General features: G+C 39.9%; 1 protein-coding gene across 1 annotated transcript; it reads left to right on the top strand.

Moving 5' to 3' along the window:
* The first annotated feature begins 11,067 nt into the window (after positions 1-11,067).
* On the top strand, positions 11,068-20,518 carry grhl3 (grainyhead-like transcription factor 3). Its single transcript, XM_078277418.1, has 15 exons — positions 11,068-11,237; positions 12,740-12,914; positions 13,018-13,076; positions 13,816-14,089; positions 14,211-14,450; positions 15,046-15,157; positions 15,360-15,454; positions 16,037-16,195; positions 16,312-16,381; positions 16,491-16,615; positions 17,410-17,435; positions 17,556-17,641; positions 17,734-17,819; positions 18,032-18,096; positions 19,445-20,518. The coding sequence occupies exons 1-15, from the start codon at positions 11,221-11,223 to the stop codon at positions 19,560-19,562; spliced, it is 1,707 nt and encodes a 568-aa protein (XP_078133544.1). The 5' UTR covers positions 11,068-11,220; the 3' UTR covers positions 19,563-20,518.
* Positions 20,519-20,582: the final 64 nt, after the last annotated feature.

Raw genomic sequence — 20,582 nt, 5'->3', positions numbered from 1 at the left:
CCCATCCCCTTTTTGAGGAGGAGCTTTTTGTCTCCTTCTCCTCCTCCTCCTCCTCCTCCTCCCATCTTCTCCAGTCTTCCATTTACACATCTGCCTTGATTTGCATTTTGTTTTTACGGGGTGACAAACTGCATTTGTCTTGATGGCATGACTTTCTCTCCTGGCCTCCTCTATTCATTCGGTCCTTCCCTTTCTCCTTCCTACCCTCCTCTCATCCCTTCCTTTGCAACAGCAGGTGAATTCTCTTTCAGAAGAGACTAAAGTCATAGACTAAAGTCATAGACTAAAGTCATACAATAGCAGGTGCGTGTCTGCCGGATATGACTAAAAACCCTAGTGTAATTAAAACAGTATTTGTTAAAGCTGTTTATCCTTGCACACCCATTCCCATTTACATGTTGTTGATCACTGAACTTTAAGTTAAAAACTTTCACTGATGACTTAAAAAGCCATTGCCTTAGCAATGTAGCCTTTTTGAGTCTGGTAATTAATTCAGTTATCAGGAACTCAATGTGCACGCAACTATACCTTTCTACATCTAAACTTACAATTTTTCACTTTCCATTAAATATTCTACCTATTTTACTTTTTGACTGGACTTAAGGTATTCAGAGAATGTTGTTTATGTGGCAATTTCATATTCCAATATTGTCTCAAATGTTTTCAAACATTTCAGTCCGTGTAAACATAGTCAGAAGTCGGTATAATAACTTCTGTTTACTTGTGCCCTAAAGTTGTTTGGACAGATCTCAATTTTTGACAGTATTTCACCTTTATTCAGTTATTTTGTTGTTGGCATCACTCATACAAACATTAATTTCCTTGACATTTTCCAAGAAAGTATATATCCAGTTTGCAGCAATAATTGCTCTACAATTTAAAGGCATAAATAACATGCAAATGTTCCATTAATATGAAATGCTGCTCTGTATCCGATTAAATATAGTCTACATCCACAACGTTCCACTTCCGGCATTGCTCCGTTGCCACCGGAAACTCTGCCAGATGTCTCTCTTTTCAGACGGATTTCCGTTACCTTCCGCTTTCTTTGAGTCGGAATTCTAAACTCCGGTGATTAATGAAGACTATGACAAACAGAAATTCCGTCACGGAACGGAAATTTCAAAAGGAGAAAAAACTGGCATTAGCATTGTTGTCAGAAAAGATAGTATTTCAACTTAGCATGTTTCCTTAATATCTGATGACACATTTGGGTAATTTTTGGATTTATAACAGTAAATATATTACATATTGGACCTTTAAATCTTTAGCAACAATAGCTATTTGAGTTAGGGCTTTATATTGAAAAAAAGAAAAAGAAGAAAAAGAAAAAAATCTATTTTAGATTCAAAAATGTGAACTTTTGACTTAACAATGAACTTTCTGTAATAAGCCCCTATTAGAATAAATAACAGAGAAGCGGGTAGCTTATTGCAGTGGAAAATGTATCTCTATGGCAACAGACTTGTGGACCAAGCCTAGAGGTCACCAGTGCGTCAATCTTCCTTGTTCCCTGTTCTGCGATGGGGCGCACCTTGCTGCAGCCCTTGAGCAGGGCACGCTGTGATTGTTCCAGAGGATTGAGGAGAAAAAGGAGTGCGTGGTTCTTCTAAAACTCTGACAAGCCAAGACATGTAGACTGAAACTGGGCGCGAGACGAAGAAAGGAAAAGGGAGGGAGAGATAGAGAAATAGATTATGGGGAAGTATCACAGGTGAACATAGATTTTTTTTTCTTCCCTCTGGGACTTGCTGAGTGAAAGTCAATGTAAAAATGCATTAAGTTCACTTTTTATTTTTTTATTTAATTTAATTTATTTATTCATCTCGAACAATCAACAAAGTTGCAAGACATAAAAAACATAAAATAAAACACAGACAATCAGAACCTAACAACAAAAAACAAAATAAAAATATAAAAGGAGTTCAAGAAGGAGCAGGCGGAAGAAAATGGCTTATTTGGTCCTGCCCCTTATTTCACAAAATCATATTATACAAAGTAAAATAGACGAACACTTATAAGCAATGTAGATGAAAAGTTGATATTAACAACCACATATTTAGTTTGTCTTGCAAATTACAGCGTTTACAGATTGCACAATAGGTGGAAGGACAGAATCAATAAAAGGCACATAAAAGATGACTGATGGAAGAAAGTAATAATACCAGGGCAGTGAACAAGTGTAAAAAGGCATCATAAAAAAAGAGGGAATGTGTGTACAAGGAGGGCATGACTGCAAAAAATGAGTTTCTGTCTGAGGGTTTCATCACTGAACCCAGGGTGAGGTGGTCTGAACATGTTCCCTGCTTTATTTGGGATGATGAAGCAACAGGCCCTGGAAAGCTCTCCTCCTCCACTATCCCACGGGAATATCACCACTCATCCATAGAGGAAGAGGGACAGAGAAGAAAGATGGGTGGATGAGGAAAAGAAGAAGGAGGAGGAGGGAAGGAAAGGGGTGATGGGAGGGTAGAAGAGCGAGAGAGATGTTTATCGTTAGGGAAAGGATATGTAGTGAAGAATTTTCTGCTTCAGTTAGGACTAATAATTGATCAAACCTGCACACATGCCTGATTGAGTGTCATTTCCCAGAAACATATTCTCACTGCTGCCCTCATCTTCTACAGTTTTCACTTGACTTTGACCTGCAAGTGAACATGCATGATGTCTGTATACACACTGACACCGCATCCTGACATGTAACAGATTGTATGTACACACACAACTACAGGCACACACCCAAAAAAATCATGCACCCACATTTGACTCGGACAAACAATTGAAACACAAATGAACATTTTGTCTTTTAAGTGCAACAGCATCCCATTTTGTGGAAAATAAAGAGCAGATTGTTGTGACGCCAGCCAGCAATAACATGTCTCTTTGTGGAGAATATGAGCTGTACTGTATCTGCTGTGAACTCACAGCGCCTAGCTACCTGCGTGTAGTATTACTGCCTGCAGGACATTTTACTAAAATATCTGGCTCTGCTTTTCTCCAGGGTGTCGATGGCCTGAGGCTACGGGGACGGAGTGAGCTCCCCTGCAGAAATTAATTTAGCATTACAATTAGTCCGTTTTCACTCACAATCACATGTGATGGCAGAGATACAGCTAAAGAATACTTGAGCAGGGTAGACATTTTTTATGCTTTATGAGTTACAGTGAGATGGATGTTTTAAGGTATGCCTTTCTGTATACTATAAACAGTTTCAAATGTTTTAGCCCATTGGGGAATGGTCAGCTGTACATTTAAATATGTTTTGATATTTTGTGAAATATGTTTGTTTCTTGCTACACTGAATGGATACCACTCTCATATCTTTATGGTAAATATGACGCTACAGCAAGCAGCTGTTTAGCTTAGCTTAGCATAAAGACTGGAAACAGGTGGAGCTGCCCTACATTCTGTACACAACTACAAGACTACTAGACAGTATGGTTATATATGTCTTCTTTAAAGCATGCTATTAGTTGGGAATGTTACATCAACCCAGCCAGAGTGCAATTATGCACAAGTCTTTGTAGTTGTTTGTTACTGCAGATAAGAATGTCATCCAGAAGTAAAGTTGTATCTACCTCTGGCCTAAGGGGTTCAGAATGAAACCTGATATGCTGATGAGCCCAATATACGCTCTCTGGGTGGGACCACAATCTGTGGCCTAAACACCATACGTATGTGTGTGTGTGTGTGTGTGTGTGTGTGTGTGTGTGTGTGTGTGTGTGTGTGTGTGTGTGTGTGTGTGTTTGTAACATATGCATTTAGTTTCACTTTTTTATCTTGATATTGGTACTTCACCACATCCTTTACCTAATTTCAGTAGTTTGGTTCATATGTGTGCAGTGTGTGTGTGTGTGTGTGTGCGTGTGCGTGTGCGTGTGTGTGTTTGTAACATCTTGCCTCCGAATCCTGATCATGGGTGTTGGATCTCACGTGTCAACCTGCTGCTGTCTTTATTAAAAATGCAAACACACTCACATAGCTCTCAGATTTCCATTTACCTATTCAAGTATCAAATATCAGATGTTGCCAGTTTAAATGACTAGTTCAATATCAGAGATTATGTTTCTTTAAATATCAGCTCTCCAAGAGTTTTTTGGCAGATGTTTCCTTCTTATCGTGGTTACTTTATTAATTTGTCTGTTAGTTTATATGGCAGAACGGAGAGAGTGTGGCTTGTGTGACAGACAAGACTATCACCACTTTTGTTTGTTTATGCATGTATGATTGGATACTTCTTGTAAGAGAAAGCAAATGTTTGCATACTTCCTTAATAGTAATCATAAGTGTAGTCTGTGAGTGCTGCTTACAGTCTACATGTGTCATTCCACAGTAGTTGTTATCTTTCCAGCCCTTTTAGTTGTGTTCATACCAATCCTCTAAAAACAAAAGCACAGTCTGAGACAGAAATAAGAGAGGAATGACAGACTATGTCAACAGACTTTCCACTCTCTTAAACAAACGGTTCTCCACGTTGTGTTTGGATTGGGCCTACATACCAAACTCACTGCAGAAAAAAGGTAGGAATGGACAGCCTTGATGCAGAAGTAATAGAGAATTAATGAAAGTACCCTTTTCAAAGAGGAAATCTTCAAAAAACCCTATACATGTGAACTTTACTTTTATTCCACCTGAGTCTCTCACAGAGTCCTCAAATCATTTCTCAGAGGCTTGTCATTGCACAGGTATTTCAGACAGAAGATCCAAAGCTCAAGCTTCATTCATTTTCCGTGGACAAAATGCCATAAGGTATCTTAACAAACATAGAGGCATATCTTCTGTTCTCAAAAGGTTGTGCCAACTGACAATGCATTTGAACGTGTGACATGAGAAGCTAATTTTAGGCAAGTAAACAACTTCGGTCAGGGTTTTATTACAGTGAGTTTAGGTAACTCAAAGTTAAAAATGTTCTGACATTCATAGAGTTAATACCTCAATTATCACTTAATGGCAAATTTATCATAATGCCATTATGATAAGTGCTACTTTATTTCTATGTCGGACACATACAGTAATTGTTTGTATTCATTTTTCCTTCATGCCGTACTTTTACGTTTGGAAAACATTTTTTTCACTTTTAATGCACAAGGCACGCATTCGTGTTAAAAACATTGATGAAATTGCAGGAACTACACTCATTATTTTGTTGCCTGAAAAATCCCATTGTAGCTACTTTGTCAACACATTTGCCCTCAAGCAGAGCTCAGAGATATGCATTCATATTGAGTAATGCAACCATTCTCCTCTGCAGCTTCCCCTTGCCCCAGGTGTTTAGTGTCCTAATAGCCAACATGCAAATGCCAAAGTGTTGAAACTTTGAAGTAGCTGTAGAGCTCCAAAACTCTGCCGAAGATCCTCCCTGTCCTAATTTTATCTCCTGTCCCATCCTCTCCAACATTACCATCAGTCTGCTGCTTATTCATATTCTTGCTGACACCTCCTTACCTCCCAATTCTACCATCTTCCCTCATTCTTATACCCCCTAGCCCTGATCCCTCACTCGGTGCAATGTGGAGTTTCTGGGAGTGGCTGCTGCTGGCTGGTGGGTGGAATATTAAAAAGGAGTTGGGCTGATGAGGTGGGGGGTGAGAGAGTATGTCCAGACTCTTGGAGCCTCTCTAGTCCAGGCCAAACAAAGTGACAGCAGGATTCTGCTAAAGAGGTCTCACCATTCACACAGTATCACAGCTCTGAGGAGGTCAGAGCTCCTGGCATAGGTCAACATATCATGCAAACACTCACATCGGTGAACGAGCTGCACACAGAGCTCAGCGGAACACACAGTGTTCTCAAAACAGTGAGCTGATTTAAGTGTCATAAGCATCCTTTGGTTTAGCAAACCAGAGCCTGTTTAAAGCACTATCTGTATGGACGCTATGCCTTGGCATCAAAACTTGACTGAATAAAAACGATACAAAGTAACATCACAGCAATGAGAGCCAAATGATTAAAGCAGTTGACAGTGATGAAAGAAGTATTTAGATCATTATACTTCAGTGGCAATATATCAATGTAAAAATGCTGTGTTACAAGCTAAAACTCTGCATCCAAAATCTTACTTACGTAAAATACACAAGTATAAAATTTACTTTAAGTTAAAAAATTAAAGTACTCATTATAGAGAATGATGTAAATGATGATGTAATGTTTTAGAGGCTTACTATATTTTTTGTATGATGAATTATCTGCAAAATAACTTAACTGCTGCTGTCCGATAAATATAGGTTATGTCTCTCTGAAACATAGTGGAGTAGAAGTAGCAAAAAATCAATTGAATTGTATTTATAGACAGTACTAGACAGACTTTAGATGCTATCTAGTACCTGTAATAAATAAAAAATTACTGAGTTTTGGTTCTTGTAGAATAGAAATGGAAGCATACAGTAGTTTTCTGCTCCGCTCCATCTCTGTGTACTGGTTTCAGAGCTATAACCAAATCCACTTCCTCCTTAAAACTGCTTTGCCAACAAAAAAACATACTGAAAATGTTCAGATACACTGTAGATTTACATTCAGTGTAACCTGCAAGACTGCAACAGTTTGACTGTCCTGAGAGCTGCTTGGACATCTTGGATCCTCAATACGGAAATTGAATTAAGATTTTTGACAGACACGTGGAGTTCTTTTAACTACATCAGTTATAACACACATTTGTTTACTAATCTTAATTAAACTTAATATATGCAGACAGTCCATCCTCGCCCAGAAAACGAACGTATTTGTTGATTATAAAAGTAGCTCATAACGACCCATAATTAAGGTTCTTGCAAGGCTGCCACCGCATGTGACTGTAGTAATTATCGCGAGAGCAAACGAGGAAGTGAGGTGACAAGGTATAAGCGTGAAATTGGAATAAGAAGGTTGGTTGGGGTGGTGCATTAGTCAAACATACAGAATTTTCACTCAATGACTGGGGTTTGTGTCCCGTGTGAAACCAAAAGTCAACTTTAATTTTTAAATTAACCGACTTTTGCAGGACCCATTTTAAGCCAATCCCTGAGGTTTTACTTACCCTATAGCTTAGTTTTTTGTTGCCTAAACTTAACTAGTTCCGGTTTACAGCATTTAGGCGTTTAAAAATGTGGCAGTTACATTAAATAGACAGTCATGTAAACAGTCACGTGACTACAGTCACATGAAAGCGCCACCGTGTGTCAGTAAATAGAATGATCTTATGTGTTGATTTAGTAGTCTGGAAATTGACCTATAATGTTGTTTAGGTATGAGGATGTGTTGTCGCAGAACATAGTGAGTAATAGCGTTATTGGAAAATAGGAAGCGTTGCAGTCATAGTAAACATGTAAGGGCTTTATGGTAACAGGTGCACCACTCACTGGTTTCCCAATGTGAGGAACAGATAGAGAGTAACATGCCCTGGGCTCCTCATATCTCTGTCAACCCTCAGCACACATTCCTCCATGACAATCCAGGCATTAGAGCAGATGCAGAGGTAGAGAAAGAGATGAAGAGATATGTGTAGGAGTTGATGAGAAGAATCGGCTGCAAAAAGATAGAAACGTTTTTTTATTAGTTTGCTCCTCATTCGACTGATTATTTAAGATTTTAAATTTGCATGATCTTTATGTTTAGGGTTTAAGTCATGATAACAATGTTCTCAAGCTGTAAGAGCAGGATAAGATTTAATGGTCAACAAGGGAAGAAGGAGCAGGAAAAGTAGGTGAAAGGAAGAGTCAACGGAAGACAGGAAAAAGAGAAAGAGAAGTATAGTGGGAGGTCAGAGGTGATGAGAGAGCTTCTTCTCAGCAGCAGTCGTGCGTAGAGCCAGCGCTGATCTCTGTTAGTATGCGACCATGCATGGCTGCTTGCTCACACGCACACACACACACACACACACACACACACACACACACACACACACACACACAAAAAGTCACACAACAGACCAAAGAACCAAGACTCGGTTTCCAAGGGGTGAGTTTCAAGGCTTTGAAAGGAAGTCGTTTGAACATCTTGTGACACCTATCCATATAGGTGAGATAGATATATTTGATATTTGATGTACAAGTGCATTAGCACTTTGTAAACTCTGTTTTTAAAGGTGCTATATAAATAAAGTTATTATTATTATTGTTATTATTATTATTATTATTATTATTATTTTATTATCATTATTATTATTAGCAACATGGGAAAACCTACAGACACCCAACAGAAACTTGACTTGACTTCCCCTGCACAGATATATTTCAGGAAACCAATGTTCTCATATTGTAAGCATGGGTTTGTGTTCAGCAAGCTTAGTCACCAAATAATAATAATATATAATAATAATTATAATAATAATAATGAAAAGAATAAAAATGATTACCTTCATTGAAAGAACTGTTCCATTTCAACCCAATTTCCATTTATTGTTGAGTTATCATTGGAGACTATTCTCGATATATAGATTTTTTTGTTTGCATGTTCAGTTGACTGGCTGTGCTCTAGCTAAATATTTTCTATTTCCAACTAACAATACATTTACATTAATTAATTGGAAGTTGACTGAGCGAATAATGTCTCTGCTTTCCTTATAGATAGTACTACTACACATAGTTCATTTTAGAATTTTTTCTTTGGAAATTTTCCAGTGATTATTTTTTTTAAATCCCAACTAGATCATACAATGTCCAATTCATGATTAAATTGTTTCTTATGTTTTTAGGGTTATCGTTTGACTAAACATACATTTTAGAACTTGCTGCCCATATTAACAGTGGAGTATTTAGCAGTTGCTGCTTGTACTTCATTGCAAATTTTAGAGCAGAGTTTATTTTGTTTCTAAGAACATAGTAACATACGACATTTGGTTGGTTGGTTGGTTGGTTAGTTAGTTGTGTGCATGAGGGCCTTCTGGGATTTTTCCTGTGGTTGAAGTGCAGAGATAGAAACAAAGAGACTGAAGTGAGAATAAAAGTGTTTAACATTTAACGTGTGTTAATCTCTCAGCACTAATGAGCGACAGATAGAGAACATATAAGAAAGATGGTGTGAGAGAGAAAGAAACCACAGGCAAAGCGTTCACACCCTCAACGAGTGGGTGAAAAGTGAAAGAGAGGTTCATCCTGGTTCATGTTACTACATCCATCCTCTTTCACTTCTTTTCTCCCTCTTTTATAACTTATTCTCCTACAGTTTTTATACTACGATATCTGGTAAAGCATATATGTACAAAATGAGGTAGGTAAACAAGTACATTCAAGTCAACCACATTTGGAAAGTGCAGTAAATGATGGAGCTTGAATTACTTTAATTAATTTGAATTGTGTAGATGCACTTTAAGGACATATACTGTGGAGTAATGAAGGTGTGCCCTATACAGAAAGTCTTGCTTCTTTCTCTTACTCTTCCTATTCGATGGCAACTTGCTCCTGTGCTTTGTGTTTATGTGTGTGTTATATTTATGAGGGTGTGTGTGAGTGTGTGGGCAGGCTGCACAGCACGCACCCTTGTGTGTTACCATGCCAGATTCCCTCATGTGCCAGCCGCATGAAGTGCTCACACACACACACACACACACACACACACACACACACACACACACGCGCACACACAAATGAACAAATAGACAGCGGCACACAAATATACAAATGCACATTACTCTGTGTGTGTGTGTGTGTGTGTGTGTGTGTGTGTGTGTGTGTGTGTGTGTGTGTGTGTAAGTGTGCACCAATGTGTGGGTGGAAGATAATATCCCTGACTGACATGAAGACCTTACAAGCCTCACTGCTTTTGGATTCTGTGATAGCAGGAGTTGTGAGCTTTGGCTTTACCTCCTGGGAGGTGTGTGTGTGTGTGTGTGTGTGTGTGTGTGTGTGTGTGTGTGTGTGTGTGTGTGTGTGTGTGTGTGTGTGTTTGAGTGTGTGCATGCGTGCGTGCCTGTGTGCGTGCGTGCCTGCGTGTATGTGTTTACTGTGAAGTCATTGCGAAAGTCAACATTTCATCTTATAGTCATGTAGACTTAAAATCTGTCTCCACTCATTTCCAAGGCTTGTTTTATGAATTAAATGTGATATATTAAATACATAATGTACTTTCAACTCTACTACTTTTTTACACCAAAACATCATCATAATATAAAATTATTGTTATAGAACCATATAAACACCATATTAAGTAGTTAAAATGTGCTCCAGCTGGACCAATTGCAAGATTAAATTGCTAGTTACTATACATATAAATGCATCAATAACAATAACAACCCAATAATATAGTATACATCATAATAAATAAACCTCTGATCATACCTCTACTTTTGTGAATGCAGCATTTGTAAATTGTGATATTGCTATTGCTTTTACTTAAGAATAGGTTTCAGCATCAATAAATTACAAGTAAAACACAGTTAAAGTGGTTTTAATTAGACTTTAATTATTTGTATTAATGAAATTGGAGAGTAAATCTTGTGTGTGCATACTGTATCTTGCTGTGTTATTGTGTAAATTCAAACGTATTGATTAAAAAGCCAAACTTTACAATACAGTTAAAGAATTGACAACATCTGCATAATTCTACATTTAAGAAATAACTCAATACAATAGGTGTTAATTATGTTTTCAGTTTGAATTCTAAATGCACAACATAACGTAACTTTTCCACTTTAATTTGGTTGAAAAACATTTAAACATTTATTAACAGGCTTCCCTTAAGCCCACCTCTTAGGCTCTCATTTTTGCATCTTTGATCTCCAGAAAAGAAAGAAACCAAAACCTGTGTATGACATGGAAATAAAGGGGGGGGGGTAGAGAGTTAAAAATGATACTGAAAAAGTATTAACATGTTAAAGCTGAGTTCCAGGTCATTACCAACGTTTTCACACCTCTGGGATCCCCAATCTCACTCTTTTATTGGGTATGATAATGAGATTCGAAACACTCCTGCCTTTTATTGTCTTGCAAAGTGCTCTCTTGGCTGCACACACTCATGCACATGTATAGCCAGTTTCTCTCCAGCCAGGGAAGAGTTAATGATTCTACACCTGTCCTATCAGACACCTGTTTCACTCCTCTCAGCCAATCAGAGAGGAGAGGGAAACTCTCGGCTTGGATGAAATAAATCTTGGCCCGTTCAGAGGGAATCACAACACTTGACTCATCTGTGTGTCACTGCTCTTCTCTGCTACACTGATAGACTTACTGACTCAGAGAGAGAGTAGCTTCACAAACAGCGAAGAGTTGAAATTAAAGGAACCTATTCCTGCTGACTTGGATTGAAGACATGACCAAAGAGACTGAGTAAGTTTTGTGTGGATATTATTTTCATATTGTTGCTTAATATGTGGGCTTTATTGGGATCTTCATTTTCCAAAGATAAAACATTTTCATATAAACTTTGTGTAATGCAGTAAAACAGAGTTTCTGTTCTCCCCCTCTTCATATTTGCAATGAGACCCACATGTGAAAGATCCCTGTTTTAAGAAACGGGTGTTTTGTAGTGGAAATTGATATGGATAGTTTGAACACACACACACACACACACACACACACACACACACACACACACACACACACACACACACACAGTTGGGTCTGTGGTTGTAGTGGGTCTGTTTCGGCTTGTGTTGTCACTAACCAAGGGGCCACAGAGCACAAAAGGAGAACGGGAAATAAGAATCTCCTCTTGAGGTGTTGGACACAGACAGAGGGCAATGACAACATGTAATGTATTGAATTACATAATGGCGAAACCCTAGACACGAGCCCCCCCAACCCCTCCTCTGTGTCTGTGTAAAAATATCCGCACTCGGCTGGTTTTAGGGGGAAATGAAGAGTAACTAATGGAGTTTACTGAGGCTGCTGGGTGTGAGAGGGAGAGACTGGTGCATCTAAGAGCAGGTGTATGAGGTCAGTTTTAGTATATGTAATGTACAGCAGTTCCATGCTCAAATACAATATTTCTAGTTTTTCAGGTGCGGTGTTAAAGTGCTATATTGAGCACTCTTCCTATATTGAGCACTCTTCCGTTAATCCTTGTGAGAAATAACTGGATTTCTCTTTAAGCTGTGGTTCTGTTGTGGTTTTGAACACCTGTGGTCTTTCCCTGCTGTCAGCACATTTAATTAGCTGTTTATCTAGAGTAAACTGCAGCTATTTGTTCATTAGCTACTTCAGACAAACTCCAAAGGGGGATTATCCTGGTAGGCAGGATATTTACAATCCAATGTTACTGCGAGTATTTACAAACAAATCCAATCCTCTGAATCCCCCCTCACCCCCTTTTTATTTTTAGTGATATGGAACCCCTTTGTGGGTGTAAGAAAATTGTGTCATCATTTTTTAGGTCTATGCAAATAAGAGAGTTCATACAGGATTCAAGAATGTATTTTTTTTTTTTTTTTTTTGACCACAAAACACTATAGGTGTGTGTGTGTGTTGGGGGGGAAAGTGATGCATGGGGTGTTTATGGGTGGCCCTTGGCTTTTTAAACCTTTATGACACTACATGTTTTTAGGGATGTTACTCAGCTCTGTGGTTTTGCAATCGAAACCCTCAATGCTCAGGGGAAAGTACGTGCAGTGCCCCAAGGCTGCTGCTGTTAAACTCCAGCTTACATTCACTCTGTCAAACCCTTTTGTGTCAAATAAGCATTTCAATTACTTGAATGCATTTATTTCCCTTTGGGCCAATAGATCAGTCCACATTTTTACCGTTTTTTTTTCTGTGTACAGTATATTTTGATTCGTCAGTCAAGCGGTCAATCTAATCAATTACTCTTAATTCATTTCTTCTCTGTGCAGGACTCTGGGACTGGTCTTTCAAAGCGAGAACTTCAATTATAACCGTAACAATAACTACGTCATGGACTCCTGGCCTTACCTGGAGAGCCCTGTCCCCGAGCAGAACCACACCAAAACCAGACTCCACCCAGGAGACGACCTGGCAGCCTTAACCATGCTTTATGAGCAGTGCAAGGTAAATAATGTAGAATCAAGCAAACCTAACTCTATGTTAACCCCAAGATTAATTCAAATTTTCTCACTTTTACACTTTTTTTCACTTATTTTTATTTTTCCAGAGCCAGAAAGAGCAGAAGATTACCTGCAACCGCACTGGCAACATCTGCATTACAGAGAGGTAAGACACAAGTTCACCAAACAGTTGCTGTAAAATCTGTCTTTAGCATATGTTACATGATTAAATGAACACTCATTTCGAGCAGTAGCTGAATGATTACTCCATCATTTCCATCCTCTGTTGTAACTGAATAAAACGCATTAGAGAGAGTGTTAAAACAGAAAGAGAAAGGCAGGTCTTTGGGAGACCATAAACAGGTGAGTGAGTAATCCCCAAGTCAAACATAGTCAGGGGGATTATTGTCTACCTCTCCAGTCCTTCCATCCATCTATCCTCTCTCTATCATCATCTCTGCATTGCTTAAAGAATTTCACAACAGGCAGACAGACGGTTGTCGTCCCCCCCCCCCCCCTCCCTGTCCTCACTGAGCTCTCCATTCCTACTCCTTGTTAGGAGGGTGAGAAATAGCCATTGTTGGGGCACAGTGTTGTCCCCTCAAACATTTTGAACAGAGAAACTCAAACACAAGATGGATTAACAGACAAATAGTACCCACCCAGACTCAAACCGTGTCTTTCTGCGAGTTCACCTTGCAGTATCTCTGTGTGTGTTGAGTGAATTTGGACACAAGATGTGTTATACGTTTACACAGGCTGCCTGCAAGCGTCTGTAATGCACAATACAGTCACTTTAAAGTTGTTTTGTTTCCTTGCTCTCGTGGTACCTGGGTGGAGTTTTACAGTCATGCTTTCCTGTTTGTAATTAATCGTCTACTTCCTCTTTTTCCCAACCCTGCCAGGACTCTAACCAACACCAATGAGCATGTTTCATTGGAGGCGTCCGCCAACGTCATGAAGATCCTTTCTGATGTTCCCTTAAGCCACCCCCAAGATGTTTTGGGATCCAAGCAGATTGCCTCCATGCCCATCTCTGTTCCCACCACCTCAGACACTTACGCCACCCTGACCAGTGTTGTGGCAGACACTTACGACAAGCAGGAGCTCAATATCATCTTTGATTCCCTGCTGCAGAAGTGGCCAGAGACTGGTGCTTTCCCCGACCACAGCCCTGAGGTAGGTTTAGCGTCAATATTAAAAAGTTGACCGCTGTTTCCTGTGTCTCCTATTTGGAATTTCCCTCTCCAGGCCTCTCCCTCGTTCCTTTTATTAACAAATGTCCTTTTGTGAATTTCAGACTATTTCCTACAGTGGTGCCTTCCCTGAAAACCAGTCCAGCCCGGTCTACTCGGGCTCCTACACTGGCTCCCCATCAGAGACATTCAGGAGTGAGTTCCAATTTTCCCTTGGAGCTCCTCTGGCTTCTTCTTACAAGTCCAGTGAGCTGCCCATGGTCTACCTGAACAAGGGCCAGTTTTACCCCATCACTCTCCAGGGAGTGGACAGCAGTGCTTGCCTCACTGCCACTAAAGTCAAGGTGAGTCATGGTTAAGTTGTTTTTGTTTGGTTTTTAACATTAAAAAATGTTGAGTATTGTTCTTCTTCAGGCTTTTTTCACAGGGCCCATGATTACATAAATTCTTTGCGTGCCACTAAGCCAACCCTTCCTAAATATCTGTCCCTCCCTTGGAGGCAGCTGCTCTGTGACTAATTCCCTGCTGACACCCTGTGCACTGGGGTGGTACCATTAAAACAACAGTGTCTTGCCCTGTACAATTTATTCCTACGGTGGTGTGATGAGGCCAGAGTGCAACGGAGCCCAGCTCAGCTCCCAAGTGGAGTGAAAAAAAAGAGGAGTGGAGGGGGAGGGGGAGGTGTTGTGTGGTTTTAAAACATAGGCAACAAATCTTTTCTTTGTCAAGCGAATTAGAGGATAAGAATATACACAAACGCACGCCCGCTCACTGCAAATAACTATTGACAATCTGGGGAGAAAAGGGGGATTTGGAGTGATAAATGAAACATGAAGGCTTTTAAAGTATCTTGTAAATGTAGGCAGTTGATACAATTACACAGCTTGACAAACTTACCTGATTATCTGTTTTTTTGTCACCTTTCTTTCTCCTATTCAGACAGTTGTGATGGCTGTGTTTGAGAATGACAAAAGCCCAGAAATGCAGCTCCGCTTTTGGAATCACTGGCACGCACGTCAGCCAACCGCCAAGCAGAGGGTCATTGACATTGGTATGTTCATCACAACTGAAACTACAAAGTCACTGTACACCTGTAAACAAACATACACCATGTGAAACATTTCCTCACTTTTTGTTACTTAAAAAAAAAAAAATCACCCCACCATTTTTACCTAATGAGACACCTGAAAAGATTTTATTTATTTTTTAGAAAAGAAGATTAAAAATGTTTTTATATTTTTTGTCTTTTATAGCGGACTACAAAGAAGTGTTCAGCGGCATTAGCAACATAGAGGAGGTGGCCTTCAATGCGCTCTCCTTTGTTTGGAACCCCAATGAAGAGGCCAAGGTAAACACACATACACAGAAGCATGGATACATGCTTTTATATAACCTGTCTCCGTTAGGCCAGTTCTTTGAAGAGTGAAGGAACAGAACAGGTGGAAGATTTAGAAGAAAAGAGACGAAAGCTAGTAAAGGGTGGCAGAGAAGAGAAGGAGTGAATGAGGAGGGAGGGGAGGAATCCAAGAAATGTGTTTGGCCCTGAGGCTCCTGTCACCACAGCAGGCGAGAGCTTATTCGAGCTTCTCTGTGGCCCAAAGGTGCTTGGGTGGGGCCACCAAACCTGTTGCAGGTGGAGAGAAGCAGTAAGAAGGGAAATTATCAGAAAATGTGTGGATAGAGAGGACTAAAAAAACTTTGCTTTAATAATTAAAAACAAAGAAAAACAGTTAAATATATTAGGGGTCTCTTTTTCATGACGGAAAAGACAGAGAGAGCAGCTAGAGGTCCTAGATTCTCCCTTTTTTTCCCCCTTGGTATACATCATGTCTCTACCGTACACACATGCAATTAAGGGTTGACATGGAGAAGGATGTAAGTGGTCAGAAAACATGACGCAAACTTAAAATACCTACTCCTATTCCCACAGGTGTACATTGGCATCAACTCCCTGAGCACAGACTTCTCCGCTCAGAAGGGAGTGAAAGGCCTGCCTCTCAACCTCCAGATCGACACTTACGACTTCAGCTCAGGAACCAACCAGCTCCTACACAGAGCTGCTTGCCAGGTCAAGATTTTCTGCGATAAGGTACGTCGCTTGTGTCATTTCACTTAATTCGCCTTTTCTTACGCAAAAAAACCAAAAACATCTGGGATTTGTGGAGTCAAAGTCATTATTGTAATCATGTGATTGTGTGTCCTCAGGGTGCAGAGAGGAAGATGCGTGATGAGGAGAGGAAGAAAAGCAAAAGGAGGGAAAAGACCAATGCTAACAGTGAGTGTTGCAGACAGCCCATCTTAAAGATAATGTCATCCTCCGATATACATACAGTATACAAACACAGTCTTAGAGTGTATTCTAACTTGCTGCTTTTGTTTTTCAGCCAACAAGTCTTTAGTGAGCAGCTCAGTGGGAAGTGAATGTACCTTCTTCCAAACCCTGGATGACCACATCACTCAGCCAGTTCTCTTCATTCCAGAAACACACTTCTCAAGCTTACAGCGCATGGTAGGTCCCCCTTTAACTTTATCCTCTCCTCTCCTTGTTTCCTATCTTGAGTGAATCATGTTCCCGACCCCTGTATCCCTGCAGGCAGTCGCACAGGCACGCGAGATACAGGAACAAACTGTGGGAAAGTATTTAGTGGGAAAAGTGGGCTGGGAAGGGGAGGGGATGGTGTCAGTGAAAGTGAGGCGAAACACAGACTTGAGATTGGATGAGCTTTTCGGAGTCGAAACCAGGCACAAGTACAAACCGCTACAGCTGCTGACACTGAGATTAAGCTACGGGTGTTTACACACGAAACACACACACACACACACACTTGCAAAAACAGTGAGGCGGGAGTGCTGTTCAGACAGGCCAGTTTTCCCACACTGTGGGACTGTATATACTACACTATAGGGATATGTAATGTATTAGAGTGTGTGTGTGTAGAGGGAAACCTATAGATTTAATTTAGATACAACTTCGCTGATTTATAGTGAGTAAAACTGAAGAAAAATATAAACCAGCGATTACAAAATAACGATGCAATGCCCGCAGTCTGTTAGGAATGGCTACGGCATCTTTGATTGGCCAGTACGATAAAGCGTACAGTAGGATGGTCCTATCTCTGTGTCTCCATCAGTGTCCACGTTTATGTGGTTCTGTTTGAGGTTATGGGAAATGCAGTTAAAATAATAACATTCCTTTTTGAAGGTATTACGCACAGACAATGATGGGAAAGGTGACTGTAAGCAATGCTTTTATCAGTGGAGTGGTGTCTAATCAGATCTGTGGTCTCCTCTTTGTCTCTCTAGGCCACTCCCATGGACGAGATCGAAAGGTAAGCATAGTAAACACAAGGCGACATCAACAGTTGTCCATCACAACCAGTTTTTTCGCTCTTGAATAAACACATAGTAGCTTTTTAAGTCTAATGTGAATGTCTGTTCTGTTTTCCTAGGAGTTCTAGGAAGAGATTGTATCCAGAGAGAGACCAGATTAGCTCTCCAACCAACAAAAAAGCCTGCAAAGAAGACCCACAAAGAGGTACATAGAAATAAATAATAATAATAATGAGCCAGTGAGCTTTCCTTGTCTTTTATGCTAAATGTTTTATTCCTTTTCTCGCTTTCCAATAGTTATGCTGTATGTGAGGACATGCGCCGAAGAGGTGTTTGATGCGCTCATGCTCAGCACGCCAACACTGTCAGGCCTACGGGAAGCTGTAAGTAACAAACTCTGACTTCAAACACATTCCAAAATTATCTGACCGGATTTCTGAGGTGCCGATAAACCTCCACCTCGTTTTTGTTGTTGCCTTCCAACCAACACACATCATGCTCACATCGTACTCACTTTACCGTACGCTATCTCAAGTATCTTTTTTTCAACGTGAGATCATGCTAACTGTCGTCTCATATTCGTTTCCTTCCTCAGGTGTCAAACAAGTACGGTATTCAAAAAGACACTATTGGAAAAATCTACAAAAAATGCAAGAGAGGGTGAGTATCTTATTGTTTCTTTGTTATGTCTTAGTTGGATTAAAGAATTTGATTTGACACAGATGATGTGCATGAATCCAGTGCTTAGTTTGTGGTTTTAATCTTATCTTCCTATAAGGAAGCTCACGTCGACAGACTGGGTAGGTAAGTTAGTTGGCACAGTCTCCTGGAATGTGTTAATTGCAGCTTCTCCAAAAGAGACAGATGACTAGGGGAGGATGAAAAGATTTCAAAAGTCCTGCAGATGAGTCATGGGCGGGTGATTGTTGTACTTTGTATATGCTTTCATAACCTCATCGGAACATCAGGAACATTTTCGGTGTTGAAAGAAATATCTAGTTTGATCAAGTTGAGTGCTTCCAGTTAGTTGCTTAAAGGTTGTCCATCAAGTTGGGATCTTATTTTATTTTATTTTTTTACACGTGTTGCATTTCTATCAGCTAAACATTGAGATGGTTGGATGAGTTTGTAAGAGCTGCACTTCTCTTGCTCTGAATTCGGGCACTTTGGATTAATTAGAAAAAGGTAACTTCAATGTTTTTAATTTCCTCAAAAGTTATGAGGACAAAAAGTGGCACTCCAGTGGTAATGAAAAGGACACCCCCTTTCTTGATGACTGATGATTCACAAGATCTACTTATAAAGTCATTATCATCGCTAGGGCACATCTCATTAGCGGAATTCCCGAATAATGCATCGACTGTATCTCACGTAGTCAGTAGCTGTCAAACTGATAATAGTCTGGGTCACCGCCTGTAAAATAACGAAGGATATCAGAAGGCATTTCTTAGAACAGAGACTGAAACACCTTTGGGTGATTTTCCTGCTGCTTCCTGCTTGCTGCTGGCAGCTATCACTTCAGGGGGAGCAGCTAAGCTAACAGGTTGGGTTACATTCTGCCCGCAATTCCCTCCCTCCTCTTTTGCTCTTGTCTTCAATCAACCCTGTCCCTGCAGGCAAAATGCATGAGCCGCTGCTTAGTTCGTGCATTAAAGCCTTACAGACTTAAAGGATAGTGTTAGTGTTGGGGAGACTGGAGAGAATGACCTGATTTACTACCCCTACTGGCACAGGAGATATAGCACCACTGTGTTTTTCGCCCGAGAAGCTTCCTCCCAACAAATTACATGATGCGTTTAACCATGACAAGAACGCTGGCGACCTGCTGCTTATGTCACACTTGAGATAAGAGTAGGGTTAGATGAGCCAGTTTGCATGTCCTAGTTTTAAAGAAGAATATGTTTTTATTTATATATCTGATTTTGCCCACTTTCTGTGCACCACTGATAGATTTACCTCAAGATCGCTGACATTTAAAAAAAAAAAAATGTTTTAATCTTTTCTTTAGGATCTTTGTCAACATGGACGACAACATCATCGAACACTACACCAACCAGTCGGCCTTCCTCATTGAGATGTCCGAGGTCGTCGGCAGTCAGTTCCAGGTCACCCTCATTGAAGTATGAGAGCCAGCATCCAGTCAGCCTGCTCCATTGAAGGATGTAACAAAATACAGCTGCCAGTTGAAACACTCTCTAATAGCACTGCTCAGTCAAAGACTATGTAAGCTGTGGACTGCCGAAACCAATAAGAGAACTGGGCTGAAGAGACCTCAAGTTTTTTCCAATTTCAGTTGAAAACGAAAACAATTTTCTGTGTTGTAAATACCCCTCGCCCCATGTTTTTGTTATTTGAATTTAATATTGTAACGTAAGAGCAATTATGATGAACATCCTGTACATATATAATGTAAATAGATTTTAATACAACAGTGTTTTATAAACTACCCATGTGCATGTCGCAAGCCATTTTCCACAAATTGCTATGTATTTCAATACGGTTTTTTGAACGCTGTACATAATTTGTGTACAGTGTATTTTCAGCATTTTCAGAGGTTGCTATTCTTGCTGCTTTTAATGCATCCATCATTTCTTCTACAAAAGCTAACGGTGCTTTTTTTTTTCACCCACAACCTACTATTGATGTTTTATACCTACCATAAGTATCTTCCTTAGGTTCCTGTTACTTTCACGAGTAAAATGGCCCAATGCTGGGTTTAATTCAGAACCTAAAGTCAGACATTTCCACCCATATAACCACACAATAGTTGGTATTGGCCATTATTTAGTCCAAAGTTGTGGACATTTCCTGCCTGTATGGTGTAACCACAGAATTTTCCTGGAAACAGTTCAAACCCCCCCCCGCCCCCCCTTTCATAGAGGACTTTCATAGTATGCGTGTGTATGTGTGTGTGTGTAAAAGGTTGTAGGATTCCCCCCCCGCAGTACGTTATGCGTCATTTCAAAACAAGCATGTATCCCTGTAATATTTCATTATTATACCATGGTAATTAATATAATTAATTATGGTTGTATTAATCACGTCTTGCCTTTTTGTAAGAAAATAAAGCAAATGCATAATAGGTCTTGTGGCTGTTTCATTACACATACAGATCTGATTGAAAAGCTAGCCATTCGCAGCAAGGA

This window comes from Sander vitreus, chromosome 20 (genome assembly GCF_031162955.1).
Source record: "Sander vitreus isolate 19-12246 chromosome 20, sanVit1, whole genome shotgun sequence".
Lineage (NCBI taxonomy): Eukaryota > Metazoa > Chordata > Actinopteri > Perciformes > Percidae > Sander > Sander vitreus.
The sequence above is the reverse complement of the archived record's forward strand: the minus strand, read 5'-3'. Positions and strand labels throughout refer to the sequence as shown.

Coding starts and splice junctions, on each gene's coding strand:
- grhl3 (XM_078277418.1), top strand. Junction 14,090..14,210: donor TCCCCGACCACAGCCCTGAG/GTAGGTTTAGCG, acceptor TGTGAATTTCAG/ACTATTTCCTACAGTGGTGC. Junction 17,642..17,733: donor CAAAGAAGACCCACAAAGAG/GTACATAGAAAT, acceptor GCTTTCCAATAG/TTATGCTGTATGTGAGGACA.